Here is a 23,547-nt window from a genome sequence, read left to right on the forward strand (position 1 = left end):
AGCCTCCAGAACCTTAAGAAATAAATCTGTTCATTGGCCACCCAGTCTATGGCAATTTTGTTATAGCAGCCTGAACAGACTAAGACAGGTCATACAAGGAATGAAAATGGCTTCATTATTTATTTATAATTCAAAACACCTTTTTATGCATTCTACCACTATATCTTCAATTTAAGGAAAACACTTTTAAATTGTCTTCCTCATTAATAATTGGTTCATCCAAAGCCTTCATCTGTGTCTACTTTGATGATCTTTAAATTTAATTTCCATTTCCTAGTCTGTGGATATTTGCTTTGCAATTTTGCACTAGTTTTCAAAATGAGTTTTTCTAAACCAGGGGTCCCCAACCACAGAGCCGCACAGCAGGAGATGAGCTGCAGACGAGAGTGAAGCTTCATCTGCTGCTCCTCATCACTCGCATTACCACCTGAGCCATTCCCGCCCCCCCCCCGCCCCCCTCCGTGGAAAAATTGTTTTCCACGAAAGCAGTCCCTGGTGCCAAAAAGCTTGGGGCCTGCTGTAAAACCCCTCAAAGAATTCTAATAACCTCCCGTGATGTACTTTACTTCAATGTCTGTGAGTACTTTTTTATTTTGTAATAATTTACTGACAAAGTTTACTGCCTGAGTGCCAGAAGTTCCTGTCCCAGTGCTCAGGCCAGAGTTAATATTTGTGCACATGCTGCAGGGACAGGCTCTGTTGACAGAAGGGCAAGATTCCCTCTCACCACAGGTCCCATCACTGCCCCCATGCAGAGGCTGTCCTTTCTCTCAGGGCTATGGCTACTGCCACCCCTGCTACTGCTTATGCTACTCCTGCCACCATTGTCACTGGCCCAATGTCCCCCAACGCCCCCCCGCTCCGGGCCCCATGGGGCCCCAGACTGCCCCAGATGTGCTTGTATATGCCAGGCGGCCTGGCCAACTGCTCAGCATGCACATCACCTGCCGTGCCCACAGGCTCTGCTCACTGCCATCCAGTGTATCTCTTCTACTCATGTGTATGCTCCACTGTCACACTGGACTATACTTACAAGACACATGTTCAAAGATAAAATTATTAAGAATGTCAAGACAATGACAGGACAGCATTAAATCAAGCCTGAAATCCTTTCTGGGAGCAGAGCTCTATACAGGTGGCACACCCCTAAAGCTGGCCCTGGAGGAGTGGGTTGGTGTTCTCAGCTACCTAGTTTGGTACCTGGGGGACCATCCTGCTAGTTTTTATTCCAAGTGAGTGTAAACCATATTTTGCTTCTGTGATTCAAATTATGCAAAGAACTGTCGATCACCTTTCCCTATGACATGGATCTTAGAGCTACCAGTTGCTGTTAGATTCACACAAGGAGTGGTGAAAAGCCTGGAGTATGGCCCTGTATTGCCAGGAACCCCAGCTTGCATACATACTAGCTATGTGGCCTCGAGCAGGTGGTTTAAAGTCTCTACACTCAGCTTCCTCATCCATAAAATGGGGATAGTACTAGTACCTACCTCATGGGGTTGCTGTAAGGATTGAGTGAGTTAATGCTTGTAAAGAGGTTAGAACAGTGCTTAGCGCACAGTAACTTCTCAGATAATGTTATTTGTCATTATTTTGTCCTTTGTTTTCACTGTCTTTGTACTTTCAAGTCCGTTTTGGAGCAAGTCTGTTCTTCCTCATGTAATTTTTTCCCATTTTTCGCCATCTTTCTTCATGTATTTTATAGTCCACTTTGGCCCTCATCATTTTTCCTCTCAACAGTTATATGTACTTATATGCAGAGAGATGAATTGGAAAAGAGCTCGCTGAGGTTCCCTCTAGGAAAGTAAGCAGGGATTGAGTGGTGGTCGGGGCATCTTCAGCCTGTTTGGATATTTATTTACAACGGAAATGCATATACTATTGCCTATGTAATTAAAAGTAAATGTTTACAGCTGTTAAGTGAAAGTGGGGTAGAGGAAGACAGTTTCCAGGGCAGCCTTGTACTATGGCGGTCAGTTCAGATCATGCACTGATGTGAGACACAACTAGAGCACATATTTCTAGGGCAACAGCTGGCTGCCTCCCATCCATGGCAGTGTGAGTTCCTTTGTCAGCAAATCTAACTGCCTCGGATTCAACCCTCTGACAGCTTTGCCTTCCCCGTTATCCTTTACCCCCCAACTCTACTACCCAATATCACTGGGGGAGAGCTTTTAGGGGTGGGTACCACTGTACCTGGGTCAAATGCCACCTCCTGTGAAGCCTTTCCTGACACACTCACTGAATATGTTTGAACTAATTGTGGCTACCTTTTTGTTCCTACACATGTTGTTCATACCTCTAGGTAGCACTTAGGGTTTGATCTTTTTCAGCCTGTTATTGTTCATTGAACCTTGCTTCCCTCATTAGATTGTATACTCCTTAAGGGTATACACAGGGTCTCTTACTCATGTCTGGAGATGCCACCCCAAAACCCCACCCATACCCCACCCAGTCCATCATAAATAAATGCTCAGGAGGTATTACTGAGAGAGTGCCCTGAACTGGCCCCCACCACCAAATTAGGGACTTTGTACTTTTATTCCTCCTACCCTGTCCCTGGCCAGCTCTTCCTGTTATTCAGGTCTTCCACTCATATGCCAGCTTCTCTAAGAGGCCTTCCTTGACTGTCTGAAATAGACTACCATCTATTTAAATCTTTCTCTGTCTCATAACTTGTTTTATTTTCATCATAGCACTCACTGCAGTTTGAAATTATCTTATTTGACTCACTTTATTGTCTGTCTCCCTCTCTGGAATGTGAATCACAGGAGGGCAGGGACCTTGTCTGAATCCCCAGTGCCTAGAACAGTACCTTGTATATAGTAGGTGCTCAATAAATATATGAATGAAATTGTATTTGTTTTGATTATTGACTGATCCCCATGAAGAATATTAGCACCATGAAGGCCAGGACCTTATCTGGGTTACTGCTACATCCTCACACCTAGTGCCTCTGGGTTACTGCTACATCCTCACTGTAGTGCCTAGTGCATAGTAGGTGCTCAACAAAGAATTGTTGGGTGAGTGAATTAATGTTCCACATACACCTTAACTCAACATACTCCACACTGAACTTAGTCTCTTCTTCCCCACGAAAACTGCTTTTTCTTCTGTGTACCCTGGCTCAGTCAATGGCACCATCATCCAGAAATGACACCCAACCTAGAAACGAACTCACACTCCTTTCACTCATTCACCCACTATTTTCAATTAGTCTCCTAGCCCAGCCTATTCAACCTCCAAAATATCCCACTTATCTGATCATTTTTTACCCCTGCTGCAACTATTCTGATTCAGGCCTCATCTTATTTTCATGACTACTGCGACTGCCTCCTCCTCTCTGCCTCTCCCCTTTTTCTCTCATTTATTATGGAATGCTTCATAAATTTGCATGTCAAACTTGTACAGGGGCCATGCTAATCTTCTGTCATTTCAATGTTAATATATGTGCTGCTGAAGCGAACACCCTCCTGCCTTTTTGTTTAGCTAAGAAAGCTTAAGCTGCAGGGTTTGTCACTTACCGTATGGTCACATGGTCGATTGTTTTATAAAGTTTGCAAAATATATTTAAACCACAATTGGTTAAAATTGCTGTCCCTTCTCACTGAGAGTTTTCCTGGTCACATTTTCCTTGTATTAGGTGGTGCTGGAGCTGCCTCAGACATTTTTGAGATCCATCTAAGTGGAAGTTGATTTGCGGGATACATTTAGTTTGGGTTTAGTGGGGACATTTATGTTTTTACCGCTTCTATTTATAGTTATTACCCAGGTGTAGGAATGACTTCTAGAAATACTCTGTCTACCTTTGAACATAATTTTGTATTCACAAGTCTATATTCTTTTCTTAATGAAATCCTACCTCACAAACTGTACAAGTTTCAGGTCCCGCTAAACCTGGATTGTCCTCTGGCTAAGCCACAAATGTGACTCTGTTGCTTTTGCTCAAAAACCTACAATGGTTTCTTATTGCTTACAGGATAAAATCTAACATTCAACTTCTTTTTGTAAATGTTTTCCCATGTCCATCCATGCATCTGTACACGATAATCCTTTATGTAAGGTTGGATCTTAACAAACGGCACCGCGAAACAGAGGAAAGCTTCAAGTGAGCTTTATTAGGGAGCGCTCCCGGGCGAGGTTCACTGGTCCGAGAGAAAGGGGCCAAAGAAGTCGCACCCGGGCGAGGGTTGGGCAAGATTTTATAGGTGAAGAAGGGAAAGGGGTGTGGTGAATCTGGGAGGGCGCAGGGTATTCCGTATTTGGTGGTTTCTTCAGGTATCGTGGCAATATCTGGTGCCAGTTGCATCAGTCTTGGGACCAGTTGCATCAGTCTTGGGACCGTTAGTCCCGCCCCTCGAAAGGCGGGAAGGCTGGGCCGGGTGGAAAGTCCCCAGGTCAGTTCCTGGAACTGGGTGGTCCGGAAAGTCTCCAGGTCAGTTTCTGGAGCTGGGTGGTCCGGAGAGTTTCGGTCTGATGCAACCTGTGAATCTGATTGCGTTCCCCTGCCTCGGGCCAGTTGGCCTTACATCCTGACATCTTTGGTGTAATGGGGCGGCGTTCTGATCTCTGGCTACTTCATGCTGAATGGGGGTGTCGAAAGGGGAGTCGGGCGGCCAGAGGTCCGAGGCTTAGGGGAGACCAGTGGGGGGTTCTGTAGGAAGCAAGGTGTAAGGACCGAGGAGCATTTGGCTTGAGACCACCCGAGAGACTTCCTCCATGCGCCTGCGAAGGAACCTAAGAAAACAGGGAGCAAACATGAGCAAGATACAGATGAGAATTAAGGGGCCTAAGACTGGTGTTAGCCAGGTATAGAGGGTGGATCACCACCAATCGGGAATTGGGGAGGTGGACTGTTGGTGTTTGCGTTGGAGTTCTTCTCTTAAGCGATGGAGGGCGTTTACGTTGTCTTCGACGAGTCCTGTTTCATTGATGTAATAGCAGCATTCCTCCTGTAGGAAGAGGCAGGTACCTCCTTTTTTGGCCGTCAGGAGATCCAGGGCTCGTCGGTTCTGGAGAGCGACTTGGGCTATGGAGGTGATTTGGCGCTGGAGAGAGGAGATGGAGGCGGCGGAGGCTTCAATGGCTGGCTGGAGTTTATGTTCTAAGTCGCGGGATGTTGAAACACTATGTATTAGAGCTCTCCCCCGCCCGATGCCCGCAGCAACGAGAGAGGAGGCGATGGAAATGCCTGCGACCATAGGGAGAAAGATGGCCCTTTTCTGTCGGCTAGAGAGTTGTGTGGTAAGTGAGAGAAATTCGGCTTGGCCATATAATGTGAGTTGTGGAACAAGGGTGACGGGGATACATGGGAAGGGGGAGGAAGAGTTGACCTCTTTTGTAAGGGAGCCATTACACCAAAAGAACAAGCCTGGTGGGGCCCCCATTGGCGTAGTTACAGGGAGGGATGAATTGCAAGGGAGTGCATCATTAGTTAAGTTTGGGCGGCTTCCGTAGCAAATTGTGAGGTTCTTTTTTTCTAAATCAAGAAATATGGGGACTCTTAAAGGGGGAAAAGGTAAGTTCCGGGGGGGAGAGGTAAGGGGTACTTGGGGGGTTTCTTTAGCAGCCAAATATAGGGGTTTAGCAAGAAGAGCAAAGTTAGGGATCCAGTGTCGGAAAAATCCTAGAAGGCCCAAAAAGGAGAGAATTTGTTCTGCTGTTTCCGGAGGCTGGAGTTCACAGATAATCCGGGTGCGATTGGCTGTTAGACCTTTTGTGGTAGGGGTAAGGTGGAGCCCCAGGTAGGTTACAGAAGATACAGATAACTGAGTCTTGGCTGGGGAGACCCGATAACCGCGAGAGCCAAGGTAATTGAGGAGATCTGCAGTATGTTTGTCTTGAGAGGCTGAGAGATGGGCTACAAAGGAGGAGGTCATCTGCATATTGAAGGAGTGTGCTGGGGGTAAGGGAGCAGGAAGTGAGGTCCCGTGCCAGCGCCTGACCGAAGAGGTGAGGACTGTCGCGGAAGCCCTTGGGAAGAACTGTCCAGGTGAGCTGACTGGAAGTATGAGTATCCGGATCCGTCCAGGTAAAGGCGAAGAGGAAATAGGAGTTGGGATGTAGGGGGATAGCGAAAAAGGCATCTTTGAGATCCAGAACCGTAAAGTGGGTTGTGGATGGGGGGATATGGGAGAGCAAGGTGTATGGGTTTGGTACTACTGGGTGGAGGGGAATTATGGCCTCATTGATTAGTCGGAGGTCCTGGACCAGGCGATAATCCCTAGAGGCCTTGCGGACAGGCAGGATGGGGGTGTTGCAGGGAGAGTCAGTGGGGATAAGGAGTCCCTGGTTTAGGAGTCTGGTGATAATAGGTTGTAGGCCCCTAAGGTGAGTCTCAGAGATGGGAAATTGGGGCCTTGATGGAAATTTGGAGGGGTCCTTTAGGCGGATGAGGACGGGGGAATGGTGTGTTGCTATTATGGGCTTAGAAGTATCCCAGACTTGGGGATTGATTGGGTTCGGTGTGATTGGAAGAGGGGGATAGGAGGGGGAGGGTTCTAGAGACAGGCCGAGAAGAGGAAGCAGGAGTTGGGAGGAGGGGACCTTAGGGTCAAGTCTAACCAGCTGGAGGGAGGCCCCTAAGTGGAAAAGGACATCTCGGCCTAGCAAGGGAACTGGGCAGGATGGTATGACTAAGAAGGAATGAGTAAAAGGGAGTCCTTCGATATGACATGGGAGTGGACCGGTCTGGAGTGGGAAGGATGGTTTGCCATCAATACCCATGACCGAGATCTGGGAAGGAGAAGCTGGCCCGGAATAGGTAGGCAGGACCGAATAGGTAGCCCCCGTGTCCACCAGAAATGAGATGGACTTACCCGCTACCTGTAGTGTTACCCTGGGCTCGGCGAGGGTGATGGGGGTCTTCGAGTCCAGGCGCCGTCAGTCATCAGCCAATCCCAGCAGTTCGAGTGGTAATGCCGTTGGGTCGGCCTGCCCCCTGTGTGGAAACGCTGAGGGAGGGCCAGTTGTAGGGCAGTCACTCTTCCAGTGGCCCGTTAGCCCGCAGCTGGGCCAGGGCTTAGAAGGAGGTCGGGGATTGGGACATTGGCGAGCCCAGTGGCCTTCTTTTCCGCATTTGAAGCAGGCCCCCGGCGGGGTTGCCCTTTGCGGACCCCGTGGATGCTGTGGTCCATGGGAGATGGCCGGCCTTAGGGCGGCTACAAGAGCTTGGGTTTGGAGGGCCACCTTCTGGTGCATCCGAGCCTGTCGGCTGGATTCTGCTAAATCCTCACGACCATTACAGACTTTAAAGGCCATTTTTACCAGATCTCGAATAGGGGTTTGAGGGCCGTCTTCTGCCCGTTTTAATTTCTTTTGGATGTCCGGGGCTGATTGGGTGATAAAATGGGTGGCTAGGACCGCTGCCCCTGCCGGGGTGTCGGGATCCAGCCGGGTGTAGAGAGTTAAGGCTCTGTAAGGCGATTGAGAAAGATAGCTGGATTTTCATTAGGTTCTTGGGTTATCTCTTTTAGTTTTTCAAAATTGACTACCTTATGAGCGGCAGCCCGCATGCCACCCAGAAGGCATTGGATCATGAGGTCGCGTTTACGACGGCCATCTTGGCCATCCTGATAAGTCCAGCCTGGATCGGTGCCGGGTACGGCAGTCGCTCCGACAGGCATGGAGTTGTCGGTAAGGTGAACCTGATCTGCATGGTTTCGGGCAGCAGTTTGAATTCTTTCCCTCTCGTCTGGGGTCAGAGTAGAAGATAGGATCACAAAGATATCGTGCCAGGTTAGATCGTAAGCTTGAGAGAGGTAGCGAAATTCTTTGATGTAGCGGGAAGAGTCGGCAGAAAAGGAGCCTAATCGCTTTTCTATTTGAGAGAGATCTTGGAGAGAAAAGGGAACATGAACTCTAACTAATCCTTCCGCTCCTGCTACCTCCCTCAGAGGGCAGAGAAGATTTTAATCTTGGGAGTCGTGAGAGCGTGTATGTGCACTAATTGGCGAAGCAAGGGGCGTGGGAGGAGAAACCGTCGAGGGAGGTGGGGGAACGGTTGGAGGGGCCAGAGCGGGTTCGGGAGGAGGAGGGACCGCCTCAGGGTAGGGTGGAGGTTGGAGAGGAGCTCTGGAGAGGGGAGAGGCGAGAGATTCGGGTGGGTCGGCTAGTGGAGGGGGGGGTCATCGTCAAAGGAAATTAGGGGCTTGGATGTAGGAGATGTCTGTTTGGCAAGGATCTGGGAAGTGGAACAATCGATGCAGAGGGAAGGGCGGGAGCGTAAATACCAGAAGGCCTGGACGTAGGGGACCTCGGACCATTTACCCGTCCTGTGGCAGTAGTTATCTAAATCGCGGAGGATGTTGAAATCGAAAGTCCCTTCAGGAGGCCATTTAGATTGATTGTCTAGAGGGTACAGTGGCCAGGCCTCGGTGGAATAAAATATGAGCCGCCTGCGGCGGAGATCTTGAGAAAAGCCGAGTTTTGTAAAGTTGGCCAGGAGACACCCCAGGCGCGTCTTAGGATCTGGTTTGGATTCTGAGGTCCCCATGACCTCCGGTTTGTCCCCGGGTGAACAGAGAAAGAGAGAGATGTCTCTGGTCTCAATCTCTGGTCACGGCGGATCGGAGAGCAGTCAGACGGTTGGGACGTCTCCACAATCACCCGAGGCTCGGAGGGAAGACGGAGGAGTCCCTGACGCGGCCGCGGTTAAGGACAGGGAGTCCGGTGGGTAGGGACCCCGGGGGTCGAGGGGAACGAAGGAGGGACTTACCCTGCTTCTGCCGGATCGGGTGGGTGAGCAGAGGTCCCCGGTCGGGAGGGGTGGCCCCGCGGTAATTTGTGGGGCTGGGTACCCCTCCCGGGTTTCGGCACCGGGAAACAGGAAAGCTTCAAGTGAGCTTTATTAGGGAGCGCTCCCGGGCGAGGTTCACTGGTCCGAGAGAAAGGGGCCAGAGAAGTCGCACCCGGGCGAGGGTTGGGCAAGATTTTATAGGGGAAGAAGGGAAAGGGGTGTGGTGAATCTGGGAGGGCGCAGGGTATTCCTTATTTGGTGGTCTCTTCGGGTATCGTGGCATTATCTGGTGCTGGTTGCATCAGTCTTGGGACCGTTAGTCCCGCCCCTCGAAAGGCGGGAAGGCTGGGCCGGGTGGAAAGTCCCCAGGTCAGTTCCTGGAACTGGGTGGTCCGGAAAGTCTCCAGGTCAGTTTCTGGAGCTGGGTGGTCCGGAGAGTTTCGGTCTGATGCAACCTGTGAATCTGATTGCGTTCCCCTGCCTCGGGCCAGTTGGCCTTACACTTTATATACAACGTTCTTGTTAATTTAGTGAACTTTTATAGACCTTCCAAGTCTCTCTGAAATCTTCCTTGACAGCAGCAAGCAGCTTCTGAGGCACTTTCTTAGCCTCATTCTGAACTTTGCAAGAGGTATCTGTGTGCTTACTAGATGCTGTATTCCAACTGTTTACCTGCAAGTTTGTCTCCTGCACTGGCTGGCAATCTCCCACCGCAGAGTTCCTCTTTTTCATCATTGTATCCCCAGGGCCTAACCCACCATCACTTAGGAAACTGGTGTGCACACACACATTTCCTTTTCTAAAGCAGTTGGACCCTAAGAAAATGAAATAGTAAGAGTATTCCTAGAGAATATTCTAGAATGTCTGAGAAAACCAGCGCCACCTTGAAGCATGTGTGTGGAGTTCCACTCATTCAACCTCTTCTCCCACCCCACCCTCAGGCTGTAGTCAGAAAATCGTGGGACAGGTGCATGGAAATCCTTGAACTGTATTTGAACTGAACTAAACTGAACTGGGGTGGGGTCAAAGAAGAGAGATTTCAGAGGGAGCTGGGGACAGAGGATTTACGGAGGAATTACGATCAAGGGACCCAGGGAAGGACGCGGGGGTGGGGGGATAGTAGAGGGTGCAAGGTTCAACAACTTCCCGGCTCTGAAACTTAAGCCATTTGGCTTCCCTAAGCGCGTTTCCTCTCGCTGGGATAATAACAGAGCTTCCCTTGCAGGGTGAAGAGTAAACGACCCGGAGACCGTATGAAAGAGGCTGGCCAGCTGAAGGTGCTCAATGAACGGGAACCTGTGAGTACTAGCCCCGCCTCCAACCGGGCCAAAGGCCCGCCCCCCGCCGCCACCTATTAAGTTTGCGGAGCACAGTCAAAGAGTTCACCTCCTCTCGTAAGAGGATAAAGCTGGCGGGGAGGAGGGGAGGGGGGGTGTGTGTGTGTGTGTGTGTGTGTGTGTGTGTGTGTGTGTGTGTGTGTGTGTGTGTGTGTGTGTGTGTGTGTGTGTGTGTGTGTGTGTAGGGAGTGTGTGTGAAGGGAGGGTGTGTATGTGTGAGGAGAGGGTGTGTGTATGAGGGGTGGGAGTGTATGTGTGTGTGAGGGGAGTGTGTGTGTGTGTGTGTAGGGTGTGTGTGTGTGTGGGGAGGGAGTGTGTGTGAAGGGAGGGTGTGTATGTGTGAGGAGAGGGTGTGTGTATGAGGGGTGGGAGTGTGTGTGTATGTGAGGGGAGGGTGTGTGTGTGTGTGTGTGTGTGTGTGTGTGTGTGTGTGTGTGTGTGTGTGTGTGTGTGTGTGTGGAGGGTGTGTGTGTCTGGGGAGGAGGGGAGAGAATGAGTTACAGTGTGTCACTGATGTTGGTGGGGGGCGGGTGCTTAACTCCCTGCTCGCCCGGAGTAGGGGAAAGGCGAAGGCGGGGAAGGCTCTGGCCCCACTCAAAATGGAGCCAAGCGCCTGCCTCGCCTAAGATGGCGGCCTCCCCGCCTTTCGGTTCCGGGTTCTCAGCGTCGATTGGGTACCTGGGGAGTCGAGCGGGTCCAAAGGTGGCCGAGCCCCGCCCCCTTTCTCAAGGTGACGCTCCGCCCCGATGGCGTCACGCGGGAGCCGGGGCCCGCCCTTCCCCGCCTGTGCCGCGGTTACCTCGCGTGTCCGGCCTTCATAAGATGGCGGTCGGGTCGCCTACCCGCGGCGGCACCGCCACTCTCAACATGGTAGCTGTTTACCCCGTATTTCTCCTCCCCTCTCCGCCTCAACTTCCTCGTTGTTTTGAATAAACTTTATTGACTACTCTGAATTGCCTATCACCGCCACCGGGCTTCTCCCGGCGATTTTTCGGGCTGTTTTTCTCCAACCGGGCCGCCGGTTCATCTCCTTCCTCGTTGGTTTGCTCGCGGCGATCTCCTGCCAGCCCAGCGACGCCGCCGCTTGCCTGTTCGTCAGGCGGCCGCCGGACTAGGCCCGAGCCGCGGGCTCCAGTAGGCCCTAACAGCCGGGCCTGGGGCAGAGCTGTGGAGAAAATTGCCCTGAAGCAACCGCAGGGCGGCCAGGGCCGCGCGACCCAGCGGGTGGCTCGAGTGTAAGGCGAGAGAGGTTCGCTGCGTTGCCGTGACGATCCCAGAATTCGGTGCGCGTCGCCTGTGGGGCCGGAACTGCTGGCCGAACCTTCGCTGAGCGAGGCGCTGAGCAGCTCCGGAGCGAGCCCGGCCGCCGGCGCTTCGGTGGAACTGAGCTCAGCGGGCGTGAGGAATCCCTGCGGCTTTGCAGATGAGGAGGTCCCTGTAGGGTTCCGGACCGAATACGTTCTTGTCAGGTTTGGGGCGTGAGGAGGTTCCTGTCAGTTTGGGAGGCGTGAAGAGATTCTCGTAAGTTTCGGGGGCTGCAAGGATATTCCTGTCACTCTTGGGATCTGTGACGAGATCCCTGTCAGTTTTGGGGGACAGGGGAGTCTTGGTCAGTTTGAGGGGGCTGTGAGGAGATGCCTGCCAGTTTAAGAGCTGTGGGAGGAAAATCCTGGCTTGGTTGCAGGAGTGTGAGGAAATTCTAGTCAGTTTCAGGGATTTTGAAGCGATCGTTTCGAGTTTTGGGGGTGCAATAAGAACCCTGTCGTCTTTGAAGTAGAGGGTGAGCTGATCAGTTTTGAGGTTGAGATTTATTTCAGTTGTTGGGGTGATGAGACTCCCGATTGGTCGGGGATGGAATGATTTTGAGAGTGAAGGAGCAGATCATTTAAACTCTCACAACAGAACCCCAGAACTGTGATTTGAGTTGGGCGCCTAGTCTTGTCTCCCTCGTTGCTGAAGACATCGAGGTAATTGTCGAGTAATCTGAGGACTTACAAGGATCCCTCATCTCTCTCTAGTTGCGTCTATTTTGGGGGTGAGAGAAGTGGCTTTTTCTGAGGTACCCTCAGCCTCATCCTCTAGGCTATGCTTTGTGTTATAATAAATATTGAGAGCCCTGGGAAACAAGGTTGCTAACAAGGAGAGGGTGCAGTGAGGGATTAAAGAACCTTCCTGAAAAGGCATCAGATCTTTCCCTGAAACCCGGAAAGAAGTTATCACTGACCCTGGGGGCTGAAGGAGGTAAGGAGGGAAAAAAAGCCTCGACGGCAGAGCGCCGTTCTTTATTTGTTAAAGAAATTCTGGCGGCCGGTGGACTTTCTCCGATTGCCCCCTACAGCCGCACCAGCTGTGTTGCATCCCGGCAGCGGTAACTGCCCATTTGTGAGCTGAGGGACCTGATTCACTCTGTAAAAAGTGTTGTTTGTGCCCAGCCTTCGTCCAGAGAGAACGCGTGCTGCCGCCTCCCGCTCCCTTTGACGCTGAGAACCTGGCCCACCGCAGAACGCTCCAAGGCCAGGCGAAGATGGCCTCGGTACCGGTGTATTGCCTCTGTCGGCTGCCTTACGATGTCACCCGCTTCATGATCGAGTGTGACATGTGCCAGGACTGGTTTCATGGCAGGTAAGGAGGGCAGGGCACGCTGGACAGGGTGTAGAGACCAGGTGCTCACTTGCTCCTTTCTCAACTCTGGTTCAGGTTCCTGCTCAGAAACTTACTTCCCCTCTCTTGCAGACAGTTAACACCAACCCATCTCCCAGACCCAGATTCTTACGTCCTTCCTTGCAGACTAGGGCCTAGCTGACATTGGCCTCTGGTTTCTCCTCTTTTTTCTTTTCCCATATGTATTTCTTCTTTGTACCCTTCTTCTGTTTCTTTGTTTTTTTTCCCTTAGAAAAATATTTTCTTTCCAGCCACAAAGAATGTATCATTTTTGTATTCTGGCAATTTTGTTTTGCCTCAGATGCTGGCTTTGGGGGAGACGGTACTGCATTTTTGAGATATTTGAGTCCAACAAACATGGATTTGAGTTGTGGTTTTGCAACTTATTATCAGAGTGACCTTGGGCAAGTTGCTTTGCCTCTCTGAGCCTCTGTTTTCACCCATGAAGTATATCTAATACATCCTTCCTGTTTACTTAAAGCATTTTGCATGCACTCAGTAAATGGAGACAGAAATGCAATAGTATTTTATTTCTACAGTATTTATCTGAAGAACCATCCAGCTAAATTGAATTAAGCAGAGGAGATGTTGGGTAAAACAGTAGGAGTAAAACCACTAATGAATTCCCTCCAGCTAAACATGTGTGCACATAAGCACCTGTCACCCAGGATTCCAGAGAGGTTAGTGTGTGGAATAAACCTGTAATATTATCCCATTATTGAGACTTATATCCCAGCTCTGGAAAGAAAACCATGAGAGGGATTTGTACATTAGAGTACAACAAAACAGTGTATGGCGTCCTCCTCCTGTTGCATGTTGTTAGATTCTATAATTTTCAGTTATCATTAGTCCCCTCCAAAGGAGCTGTTCCTGCTATCACACCCAAGACCAAACTGAAGGTGTTGGTGCTGCTAAAATTCTGCTCTTAGCAGGGACTGCCCTGTGCAGCACGTCCAAATTCATATTCAGCTGATCTTTGTTGAGTATTACTGTGTGTCATGTTCCCATGGCACTTTGTGTACATCCTTATTGAAAGTGATTATTTCATCATATCATAGTTATAAATACGTCTGTGTCACTCATTAGCAAGAGCTGCCTGAGGGCAGAGATGTCAGCTTTTCATGTTTGGTATCCTCAGAACCTAGTTCAATGCTAAACGTATAATAGATTCTGAGTACATTTTTTTTTTTTTTTTTTTTTTGCGGTACGCGGGCCTCTCACTGTTGTGGCCTCTCCTGTTGCGGAGCACAGGCTCCGGACGCGCAGGCTCAGCAGCCATGGCTCACGGGCCTAGCCTCTCCGCGGCATGTAGGATCTTCCCGGACCGGGGCACGAACCCGTGTCCCCTGCATCGGCAGACAGACTCTCAACCACTGCGCCACCAGGGAAGCCCCCTGAGTACATTTTTGAATGAACAAATGAATGAGTTGTCTTGAAAAAAGCTATTGCCTGTGGCCCTTGCTTTGGATTGTGTAGTTTTAAACCTGGAAAGTGAACTCCTACCACAATACAGAGACCCTAACTCTGCAGTCTGGGAACAGGAAACAGGAATGAATGCTTCCTGAGTACTTACTGTGTTCCAGGCCCCATGACAGAGACTTGGCATACATTTATCTCATCTAATCCACATCCAAGCCTGAAAGTTAGGTATTTCTTTTTTAAATAATAATAAAAAAATTTCCCTGACTATGTAAGTGAGACATGCTCATTGTAGAACATACAGAAAAAGAATAAAGAAGGAAATAAAAATCATCCGTGAGCCTACTATCCAGGACAATCTACTGTTTAATTTTTTTGTTGCATTAACTCCCATCATTTGACTTAGAATATAAACATATATTTTACAACATGGGATTGTATTATAAGTACCATTTTGTAACGTGATTTTTATTCCTACTTAACATTATAAAGTTAAGGTCATTAAATATTGATCTGATTTCTGATATCCCATCATATATCTGTATCATCAGTTACTTGGTCATTTCCTCTGAGGTTGGATACTTAGGTTATTTCTACTTTTTTATATTATAAATAATACTATGATGTGAGGGAAACTTTGGGGGTTCTGGAAATGTTTTGCATTTTTATTTGGGTGCTTGTTGAAACAAAAGAAAACATTGCGGTGAACATCTTTGCATAGTAGAGACTTGACACTTACAAGGAACACCACTGAGGCCTTTAAGAATTCCAAATTTACAAATATGGAAATGGATTTATGGGCCAGGCCCCTCCTTAATCACATTTCTGTGGTGAGTCCTGTGTTTCTGTGCACACCCTGACATAAGTTAACTGCCTTAATTGTTTTTCCTGTGAAAGTGACCAAGCTTTTATCTCTTATCATGCTTTTCTCTATGGGCTGCCAGAGAATAAGGAAGCCAGCTGAGAATCAGGTCCTTGGTGGGTGGCTGTTCTTGCTTACTCAGTGCATTGCGTGCGTGCGCACGTGCGCGCACACACACACACACACACACACACACACAGACACACACCAGGCTCATAGTGCTCTAGTTAAGTCTGTACTTTAGCATAATTGAAAATTACTAAATATCGTGGACTTTTCACGGTTGTTCACAATAGTTAAGCCCACAAATGCCTATAGATGATATAAATCTGTTCACATCTCTGATGACTTCCATAGGCCAGATTTCTTAAAGTCCAGTTGGGGATTAGTAATGCCATGTTACTTCCTGGTAAGGTTATAGCAAGGAAGGTGACTATTCCATTTTGCTGGTGAGAATCTGGATCTCATGGAGGTTAAGTTACTTTCTGAGTCTGGATTTGAACTTAGAATTATCTGGCTCCAGAGCCCAGGTTCTCAAAAGTGGGAAAAAAATGGTATAGCTCCATTCCTCTATTGTAAAGGACTGGATTTTGAAGAGCATTTTGATTTGTAGAGCAGTGGTTCTCAAACTTTAGGGTGTATCAGAATTACTTGGAAGACCTCTTAAAAGATGAGATAGGTAGGCTCCACTTGCAGGGTTTCTGATTCAGTGTGTGAGCGGAGGCTACTCTCAGAGCCACTGATTTAGAGCATTATTCTGTCTCAGTTCCTTCTCTTTCTGTAGAGTGTGACAGCTTCTGATATTGGGGGATGGGTGGGCTAACATCATTACTGTACACTGTTGTTCTCAAAATGTGGTTCATTAACTGGGAATTTGTTAAAAATGCAAATTCTTGGGTTGGGACCTGGCAATCTATATTTTAACAAGCAGGTAGATTCTGATGCACCCTAACTTTTGAGAAACATTGCTGTACACTGGTGGAGGAAGTTAGTTGGCAAGCATTTATTGATGTCTGGGGCTTTGGCAAAATCTCTACAGTTTTCCTATCTATAAAGGAAGTATTGGTTGGCATATCCCCTAGGTGGTGGCTGTGGTGTGGACTCTAAACTCTAGAGGAAATGGCATTGGCTTCAGATCTGGGTTCAAATTCTGACTCTGTTACTTTTTAGCAAAGGATTTCATCTCTGTGAAGCCTCAATTTCCTCAAGAGTGGTTGTGATGATTTAAATAAAATGGTAGTGGCCCTTGTTTATTGAGCACTAGCTAGTCTGCTAGTCACTATGCTAAACACTTTGCTTAATTATCTTTAACCTTTTTTTGAGTTTTAAAATTATGAATTCAGTTCATTTAATAGTTATAGGACTATTTAAATTATGTATTTTGTATTGGATATGTTGTGGTAGTTTCTGCTTTCTAAGGAATTGATCTATTTCTTCTAAGTTGTCAAATTTAAGTGTGTAGAATTTTTCATAGTATTCCCTTATTATCCTTTTGATGGCTGCAGGCTGGCTCTGTGGTGACATCTCATTTCATTCCTGATGTTGAAAATTTGTCTCTTCTCTCTTTTTTTCTTTGTCAGACTTGCTAGAGATTTGTCAGTTTTATTGATCTTTTCAAAGAGGAAGCTTTTTGTTTCATTGAATTTCCCTATTGTCTTTCTGTTTTCAATTTCACTGATTTCTGCACTTTATTATTACCTTCCTTCTGCTTGCTTTGGGTTCATTTTGCTCCTCTTAATGTCTTGAGGTGGGAGCTTAGTTTACTGATTTGAGACTTTTCCTGTATTCTAATATAAGCATTTAGTGCTATCGGTTTCCTTCTTAGTACTGATTTAGCTGTGTCCCACAAATTTTGATATGTTTTCTTTTTCATGTAGTTCAATATAATTTTTAATTTGCTTAGAGACTTCACATTTGACCTATGAATTATATAGAAGTATGTTGTTTACTTTCCAAGTGTTTGCAGATTTTCCTGTTATCATTCTGTTATTGATTTCTGGTTTGTTTCCATAGCGGTCAGAGAATATACTCTATACAATTTCAGTTCCTTTAGATTTACTGGTGTTTGTTTTATGGCCCAGGATATGGTCTGTCTTAGTACATGTTCCATGGTCACTTGAAAAGAATGTATATCCTGCTGATGTTGGGAGGAGTTTTCTGTAAATGTTGATTTACTCCTGTTGGTTGATGGTGTTGCTGAATTCTCTCTTTGCTGATTTTCTGTATAGTTGTTCAGTTCGTTGTTGAGAAGGAGGTGTTGAAGTGTCCAGCTAAAATTGTCAATTTTTAATTCTTCCTTTCAGTTCTATCATTTGCCTCACATCTTGCAGCTTTGTTGTTTGAATGCAGATGCATTGGGGATTAATGTGTCTTGGTGGATTGACCCTTTAATTATTATGTAATGTCCTTCTCTGTCTCTGGTAATTTTCTTTGCGTGGAAGTCCACTTTATAGGATATTAATATAGCCATTAATATAGCCACTCCTGCTTTCTTTTGATTAAAGGTTGCCTGGTATCTTTTTCTATCCCTTTACTTTCAACTGATGTCATTATATATGAAGTGAGTTTCTTGTAGGCAGCATATAGTTCAGAATTATTTTTGTCCACTCTGCCAATCTTTTTTTTTTTTACATCTTTATTGGAGTATAATTGCTTTACACTGGTGTGTTAGTTTCCGCTTTATAACAAAGTGAATCAGTTATACATATACATACGTTCCCATATCTCTTCCCTCTTGTGTCTCCCTCCCTCCCACCCTCCCTATCCCACCCCTCTAGGTGGTCACAAAGCACCGAGTTGATCTCCCTGTGCTATGCGGCTGCTTCCCACTAGCTATCTATTTTACGTTTGGTAGTGTATATATGTCCATGCCACTCTCTCACTTTGTCACAGCTCACCCTTCCCCCTCCCCATAACCTCAAGTCCGTTCTCTAGTAGGTCTGCGTCTTTATTCCTGCCTTACCCCTAGGTTCTTCATGACATTTTTTTCTCTTAAATTCCATATATATGTGTTAGCATACGATATTTGTCTTTTTCTTTATGACTTACTTTACTCTGTATGACAGACTCTAGGTCTATCCACCTCATTATAAATAGCTCAATTTCGTTTCTTTTTATGGCTGAGTAATATTCCATTGTATATATGTGCCACATCTTCTTTATCCATTCATCCGATGATGGGCACTTAGGTTGTTTCCATCTCCGGGCTATTGTAAATAGAGCTGCAATGAACATTTTGGTACATGACTCTTTTTGAATTTTGGTTTTCTCAGGGTATATGCCCAGTAGTGGGATTGCTGGGTCATATGGTAGTTCTATTTGTAGTTTTTTAAGGAACCTGCATACTGTTCTCCATAGTGGCTGAACCAATTCACATTCCCACCAGCAGTGCAAGAGTGTTCCCTTTTCTCCAAACCCTCTCCAGCATTTATTGTTTCTAGATTTTTTGATGACGGCCATTCTGACTGGTGTGAGATGATATCTCATTGTAGTTTTGATTTGCATTTCTCTAATGATTAACGATGTTGAGCATTCTTTCATGTGTTTGTTGGCAGTCTGTATATCTTCTTTGGAGAAATGTCTATTTAGATTTTCTGCCCATTTTTGGATTGGGTTGTTTGTTTTTTTGTTATTGAGCTGCATGAGCTGCTTGTAAGTTTTGGAGATTAATCCTTTGTCAGTTGCTTCATTTGCAATTATTTTCTCCCATTCTGAGGGTTGTCTTTTGGTCTTGTTTATGGTTTCCTTTGCTGTGCAAAAGCTTTGAAGTTTCATTAGGTCCCATTTGTTTATATTTGTTTTTATTTCCATTTCTCTAGGAGGTGGGTCAAAAAGGATCTTGCTGTGATTTATGTCATAGAGTGTTCTGCCTATGTTTTCCTCTAAGAGTTTGATAGTTTCTGGCCTTACATTTAGGTCTTTAATCCATTTTGAGCTTATTTTTGTGTATGGTGTTAGGGAGTGTTCTAACCTCATACTGTTACATGTACCTATCCAGTTTTCCCAGCACCACTTATTGAAGAGGCTGTCCTTTCTCCACTGTACATTTCTGCCTCCTTTATCAAAGATAAGGTGACCATATGTACGTGGGTTTATCTCTGGGCGTTCTATCCTGTTCCATTGATCTATATTTCTGTTTTTGTGCCAATACCATAGTGTCTTGATTACTGTAGCTTTGTAGTATAGTCTGAAGTCAGGGAGCCTGATTCCTCCAGCTCCATTTTTCGTTCTCAAGCTGCCAATATCTTTTAATTGGTATATTTTGACCATATATACCTAATGCAGTTATTGATATGTTAGGGCATAAGTTAGTCATTTTATTTTTTTGTTTTCTGTTTGTTCCCTCTGTTCATTCTGTTTTCTTTCTTCTGCTTTCCTTTGGGTTACTTAAATCTTTTCAAGAATTCCATTTTGATTTATCTATAATGTTTTTGAGTGTAATCAACTGGTATTGACATTTTACCGGTTTGAGTGAAGAGTAGAAACCTTGCTTTCCTTTAAATTTACGCTCCCCTGCTATAATTATCTTAAGTATTTCACCTACATACATTGAGAACCATATCATATAGTTTTACAATTTTTGCTTCAACTCTCAAACATGATTTAGAAAACTCGAGGAGAAGGAAAGTATATTGTATGTACCCATATTTTCACTCTTTCCCTTGTTCTTGCTTACTTCCTAGTGTTCCTAAGAGTCCTTCTTTTATCATTTCCTTTCTGTTTAAAGAACTTCCTTTAGCCATGCTTTTAGAATTGGTCTACTGGCAACAAATACTCTTAGTTTTCCTTCATATGAGAATGTCTTGATTTCCCCTTGAATTCCTGAAGGGTCTTTTCATTTAATATCAGATTCTGTGTTTCCAGTTCTTTCAGTCCTTGAAAACTTGTGCTACTTCCTTTTGGCCACCATGGTTTCTGATGAGAGATCCTGTGTCATTTAAATTGGTGTTTTCCTTTGGGAAATGTCATTTTTCTCACTGATAGCAAGATCTTTCCTTTGTCTTTGGTGTTCAGGATTTTGATTATGCTATTTTTTGGGGGCCACACTGCATGGCTTGTGGGATCTTAGTTCCCCAACCAGGGATTGAACCTGGGCCACAGCAATGAAAGCTCTGAGTCCTAACTACTGGACCACCAGGGAATTTCCTGATTATTGCTGTTTCTCAGTGTGGATTTCTTTGTTGCTGAAGCGCTGTTCATTTTTTTTCAATCTATTTTCCTTCAGTTTTATTGAGATATAATTGACATATAGTACTGTTTAAGTTTAAGGTATAGAGTATAATGACTTGAATTACATATACATATATTGTGAAATGATTACCACAATAAGTTTAGTTAACATCCATCATCCCATATACGTACAAATAAGAGAGAAAGAAAGAAAAATAAGTTTTTTTGCTTGTGACGAGAAGTTTTAGGATTTACTCTTAGCAATTTTCAAATATACTATACAGCAGTGGGCTTCCCTGGTGGCGCAGTGGTTGAGAGTCCACCTGCCGATGCAGGGGACACAGATTTGTGCCCCGGTCCGGGAAGATCCCACATGCCGCGGAGCGGCTGGGCCTGTGAGCCATGGCCGCTGAGCCTGCGCGTCCGGAGCCCGTGCTCCGCGACGGGAGAGGCCACAACAGTGAGAGGCCCCCGTACTGAAAACAAAACAAAACAAAATAAACAAACTATACGGCAGTAGTCATCATGTTGTACATTACATCCTCAGTACTTATATATCTTATAAGTGGAAGTTTGTACCTTTTGACCACCTTCATCCACTTCTCCCACCCCACCCCCACCTCTGGAGGGTAACCACAAATCTCACTTTTTCTATGAGTTTGGGTTTTGTTTTTTTAGATTTCACATGTAAGTGAGATCATAGAATATTTGCCTTTGTCTGACTTACTTCACTTAGCATAATGCCTTCAAGGGCTGTCCGTGTTGTTGCAAATGTCAGGATTTTCTTCTTTTTTATGACTGAATAGTACTCCATTGTGTGTGTGTGTGTGTGTGTGTGTGTGTGTGTGTGTGTGGTGTATTTATATATACATATATTACATTTTTTTATCCATTCATCTTTTGATGGACATTTAGGTTGTTTCCATGGTTCAGTTATTATAAATAAGTCTGCAGTGGATATGGAGGTGCAGGTATCTCTTTAACACAGTTTTTGTTTCTTTCAGATAGATACCTAGAAGTGGAATTGCTGGATCATATGATAGTTATATTTTTAATTTTTTGAGGAATTTCCATACTGTAAGTGGCTGCACCAGTTTGCAATCCCAGCAGTGCACAAAGGTTCCCTTTTCTCCGTGTCCTCACCAACATTTGTTATCCCTTGTCTTTTTGATAAGCCATTATAATGGGTGTGAGATGATATCTCATTGTGGTTTAGGTTTGCATCTCCTTGATGATTAGTGATGTTGAGCACCTTTTCATGTACCTGTTGGCCATTTGTATGTCTTCTTTGTAAAAATACCTATTCAGTTAGTCTGCCCACTTATAACCAGACTTTTTTTTTTTTTTTTGCTATTGGGCTGTATGAGTTCTTCATTTATTTTGAATATTAACCTCTTATTTAACATATGATTTGCAAGTATATTCTCCTATTCCATAGGTTACCTTTTTATTTTGATGATTTCTTTCTTTTTTGCTGTGCAGAAACTTTAGTTTGATGTGGTCAAACTAAATTTTTAATTTATTTTTGATTTTGTCACTTTGTGCTTTAGATGTCATATCCAAAATATCATTGCCAAGATGCATGTTAAGGAGCTTTTTTCCTATGTTTTCTTCTAGAAGTTTCATGGTTTCAGGTCTTACATTTAACTCTTTAATCCATTTTGAGTTAATTTTTGTGAGTTGTGTAAGTCAGGGGTCTGTTTTCATTCTTTTACATGTGAATATCCAGTTTTCCCAGCACCATTCACTGAAGAGACTGTCTTTTCTCCACTGAGTGTTCTTGGCTCCCTTGTCAAATATTATTTGACTGTGTATGCATGGGTTTATTTCTGGGCTCTCGATACTGTTCCATTGGTCTATGTGTCTGTATTTATGCCAGTACCATTCTGTTTTGATTACTGTAGCTTTATAATACAGTTTGAAATCAGGAAATGTGATGTTTCCCACTTTCTTCTTCTTTATCAGGATTGCTTTGGCTATTCTGGATCCCTTGTGATTCCATATGAATTTGAAGATTGTTTTTTCTACTTTTGTAAAAAAATACTGTTGGAATCTTGATAAGGATTGTTTTGAATCTATAGATGGCTTTGGGTAGTGTCGACATTTTAACAGTATTGATTCTTCCAATCCATGAACACAGGATATCTTTCCATTTCTTTGTGTTTTCCTCAGTTTCTTTCATTGATGTCTTGTAGTTTTCAGTGTAGAGATCTTTCACCTTCTTGGTTAAATTTATTCCTAAATATTTTATAGTTTTTGACATTATTGTAAATGGGATTGTTTTCTTTATTTCTTTTTTAGACAATGTGTTTTTAGTGTATAGAGATGCTATTGATTTTTGCATGTTAATTTTTTTATCCTGCAACTTTACATAATTCATTGATTAGCTCTAACAGTTTTTGGATGGAATTTTTAGGATTTTCTATATATAAAATCATGTCATCTGCAAATAGAGATAATTTTCCTTCTTCCTTCTTCCTTGTCAATTCTGATGCCTTTTTTTCCCCTTGACTGATTGCTCTGGCTGGGATTTCCAGTACTCTGTTGAATAGAAGTGGTGAGAGTGGGCACCCTTGTCTTGTTCCTGATCTTAGAGGAAAAGCTTTCAACCATTCACCATTGAGTCTGATGTTAGCTCTAGGCTTGTCATATATGGCCTTTATTATGTTGAGGTGCATTTCTTCTGTACCCCATTGAGTGTTTTTTTTAATCATGAATAAGTGCTGAATTTTGTCAGATGTTTTTTCTGCATCTTCTTTTGAGATCACTTTTTTCTTTCATTCTATTAATGTGATGTGTCACCTTTATTGATTTGCTTATGTTGAACCAGCTTTGTATTTTAAGGATAAATCCCATTTGATCATGGGAAATATTCCCTTTAGTGTGCTGCTGAATTCAGTTTGCTAGTATTTTATTGAGAATTTTCCCATGTGTATTCATCAGGGATATTGGCCTGTAGTTTTCTTTTCTTGTAGTGTCCTTATCTGGCTTTGGTATCAGGGTAATGCTGGCCTCATAAAATGAGTTCTGGAGTGTTCCCTTGTCTTTGATTTTTTTAAAGAGTTTGAGAAAAATTGGTGGTAATTCTTCTTTAAATGTTTGGTAAGATTCACCAGTGAAGCCATCTGGTCCTAGGTTTCTCTTTGTTGGGTGTTTTTTTTTTTTTTATTACCGATTCAATTTCCTTACTAGTAACTCGTCTCTTCAAATTTTCTATTTCTTCCCGATTCAGTCTTGGCAGGTTGTATATTTCTAAGAATTTATCTATTTCTTCTAGGTTGTCCAATTTGTTGACTTATAGTTGTTCGTAGTTCAGTCTGTTTTCTTTCTGTTGTTCAGATTGGATAATTTCTATTGTTCTA

At 44.9% G+C, this 23,547-nt stretch overlaps 1 protein-coding gene and 1 non-coding gene across 5 annotated transcripts in view; one reads left to right on the top strand and one right to left on the bottom strand.

Moving 5' to 3' along the window:
- Positions 1–3,366: 3,366 nt before the first annotated feature.
- LOC115849155 (U6 spliceosomal RNA) lies at positions 3,367–3,469 on the bottom strand. The gene has a single exon (XR_004037918.1). It is a non-coding gene; the product is annotated as a U6 spliceosomal RNA (small nuclear RNA).
- A 7,434-nt stretch (positions 3,470–10,903) lies between these two features.
- The window catches only part of PHF8 (PHD finger protein 8), a 98,489-nt gene continuing 85,845 nt past the window's right edge, over positions 10,904–23,547 (top strand). For 3 of the 4 annotated variants that reach the window (XM_030850151.3, XM_030850153.3, XM_030850154.3), the window contains exons 1-2: positions 10,904–11,595; positions 12,507–12,696. In XM_030850151.3, coding sequence (XP_030706011.1) covers positions 12,599–12,696 — 98 coding nt within the window. In that variant the 5' untranslated portion in view covers positions 10,904–11,595; positions 12,507–12,598. The remainder of the gene's footprint in view (positions 11,596–12,506; positions 12,697–23,547) is intronic. The other variant, XM_060292437.2, reaches the window with a different exon arrangement.

This window comes from Globicephala melas, chromosome X, assembly GCF_963455315.2.
Source record: "Globicephala melas chromosome X, mGloMel1.2, whole genome shotgun sequence".
NCBI lineage: Eukaryota > Metazoa > Chordata > Mammalia > Artiodactyla > Delphinidae > Globicephala > Globicephala melas.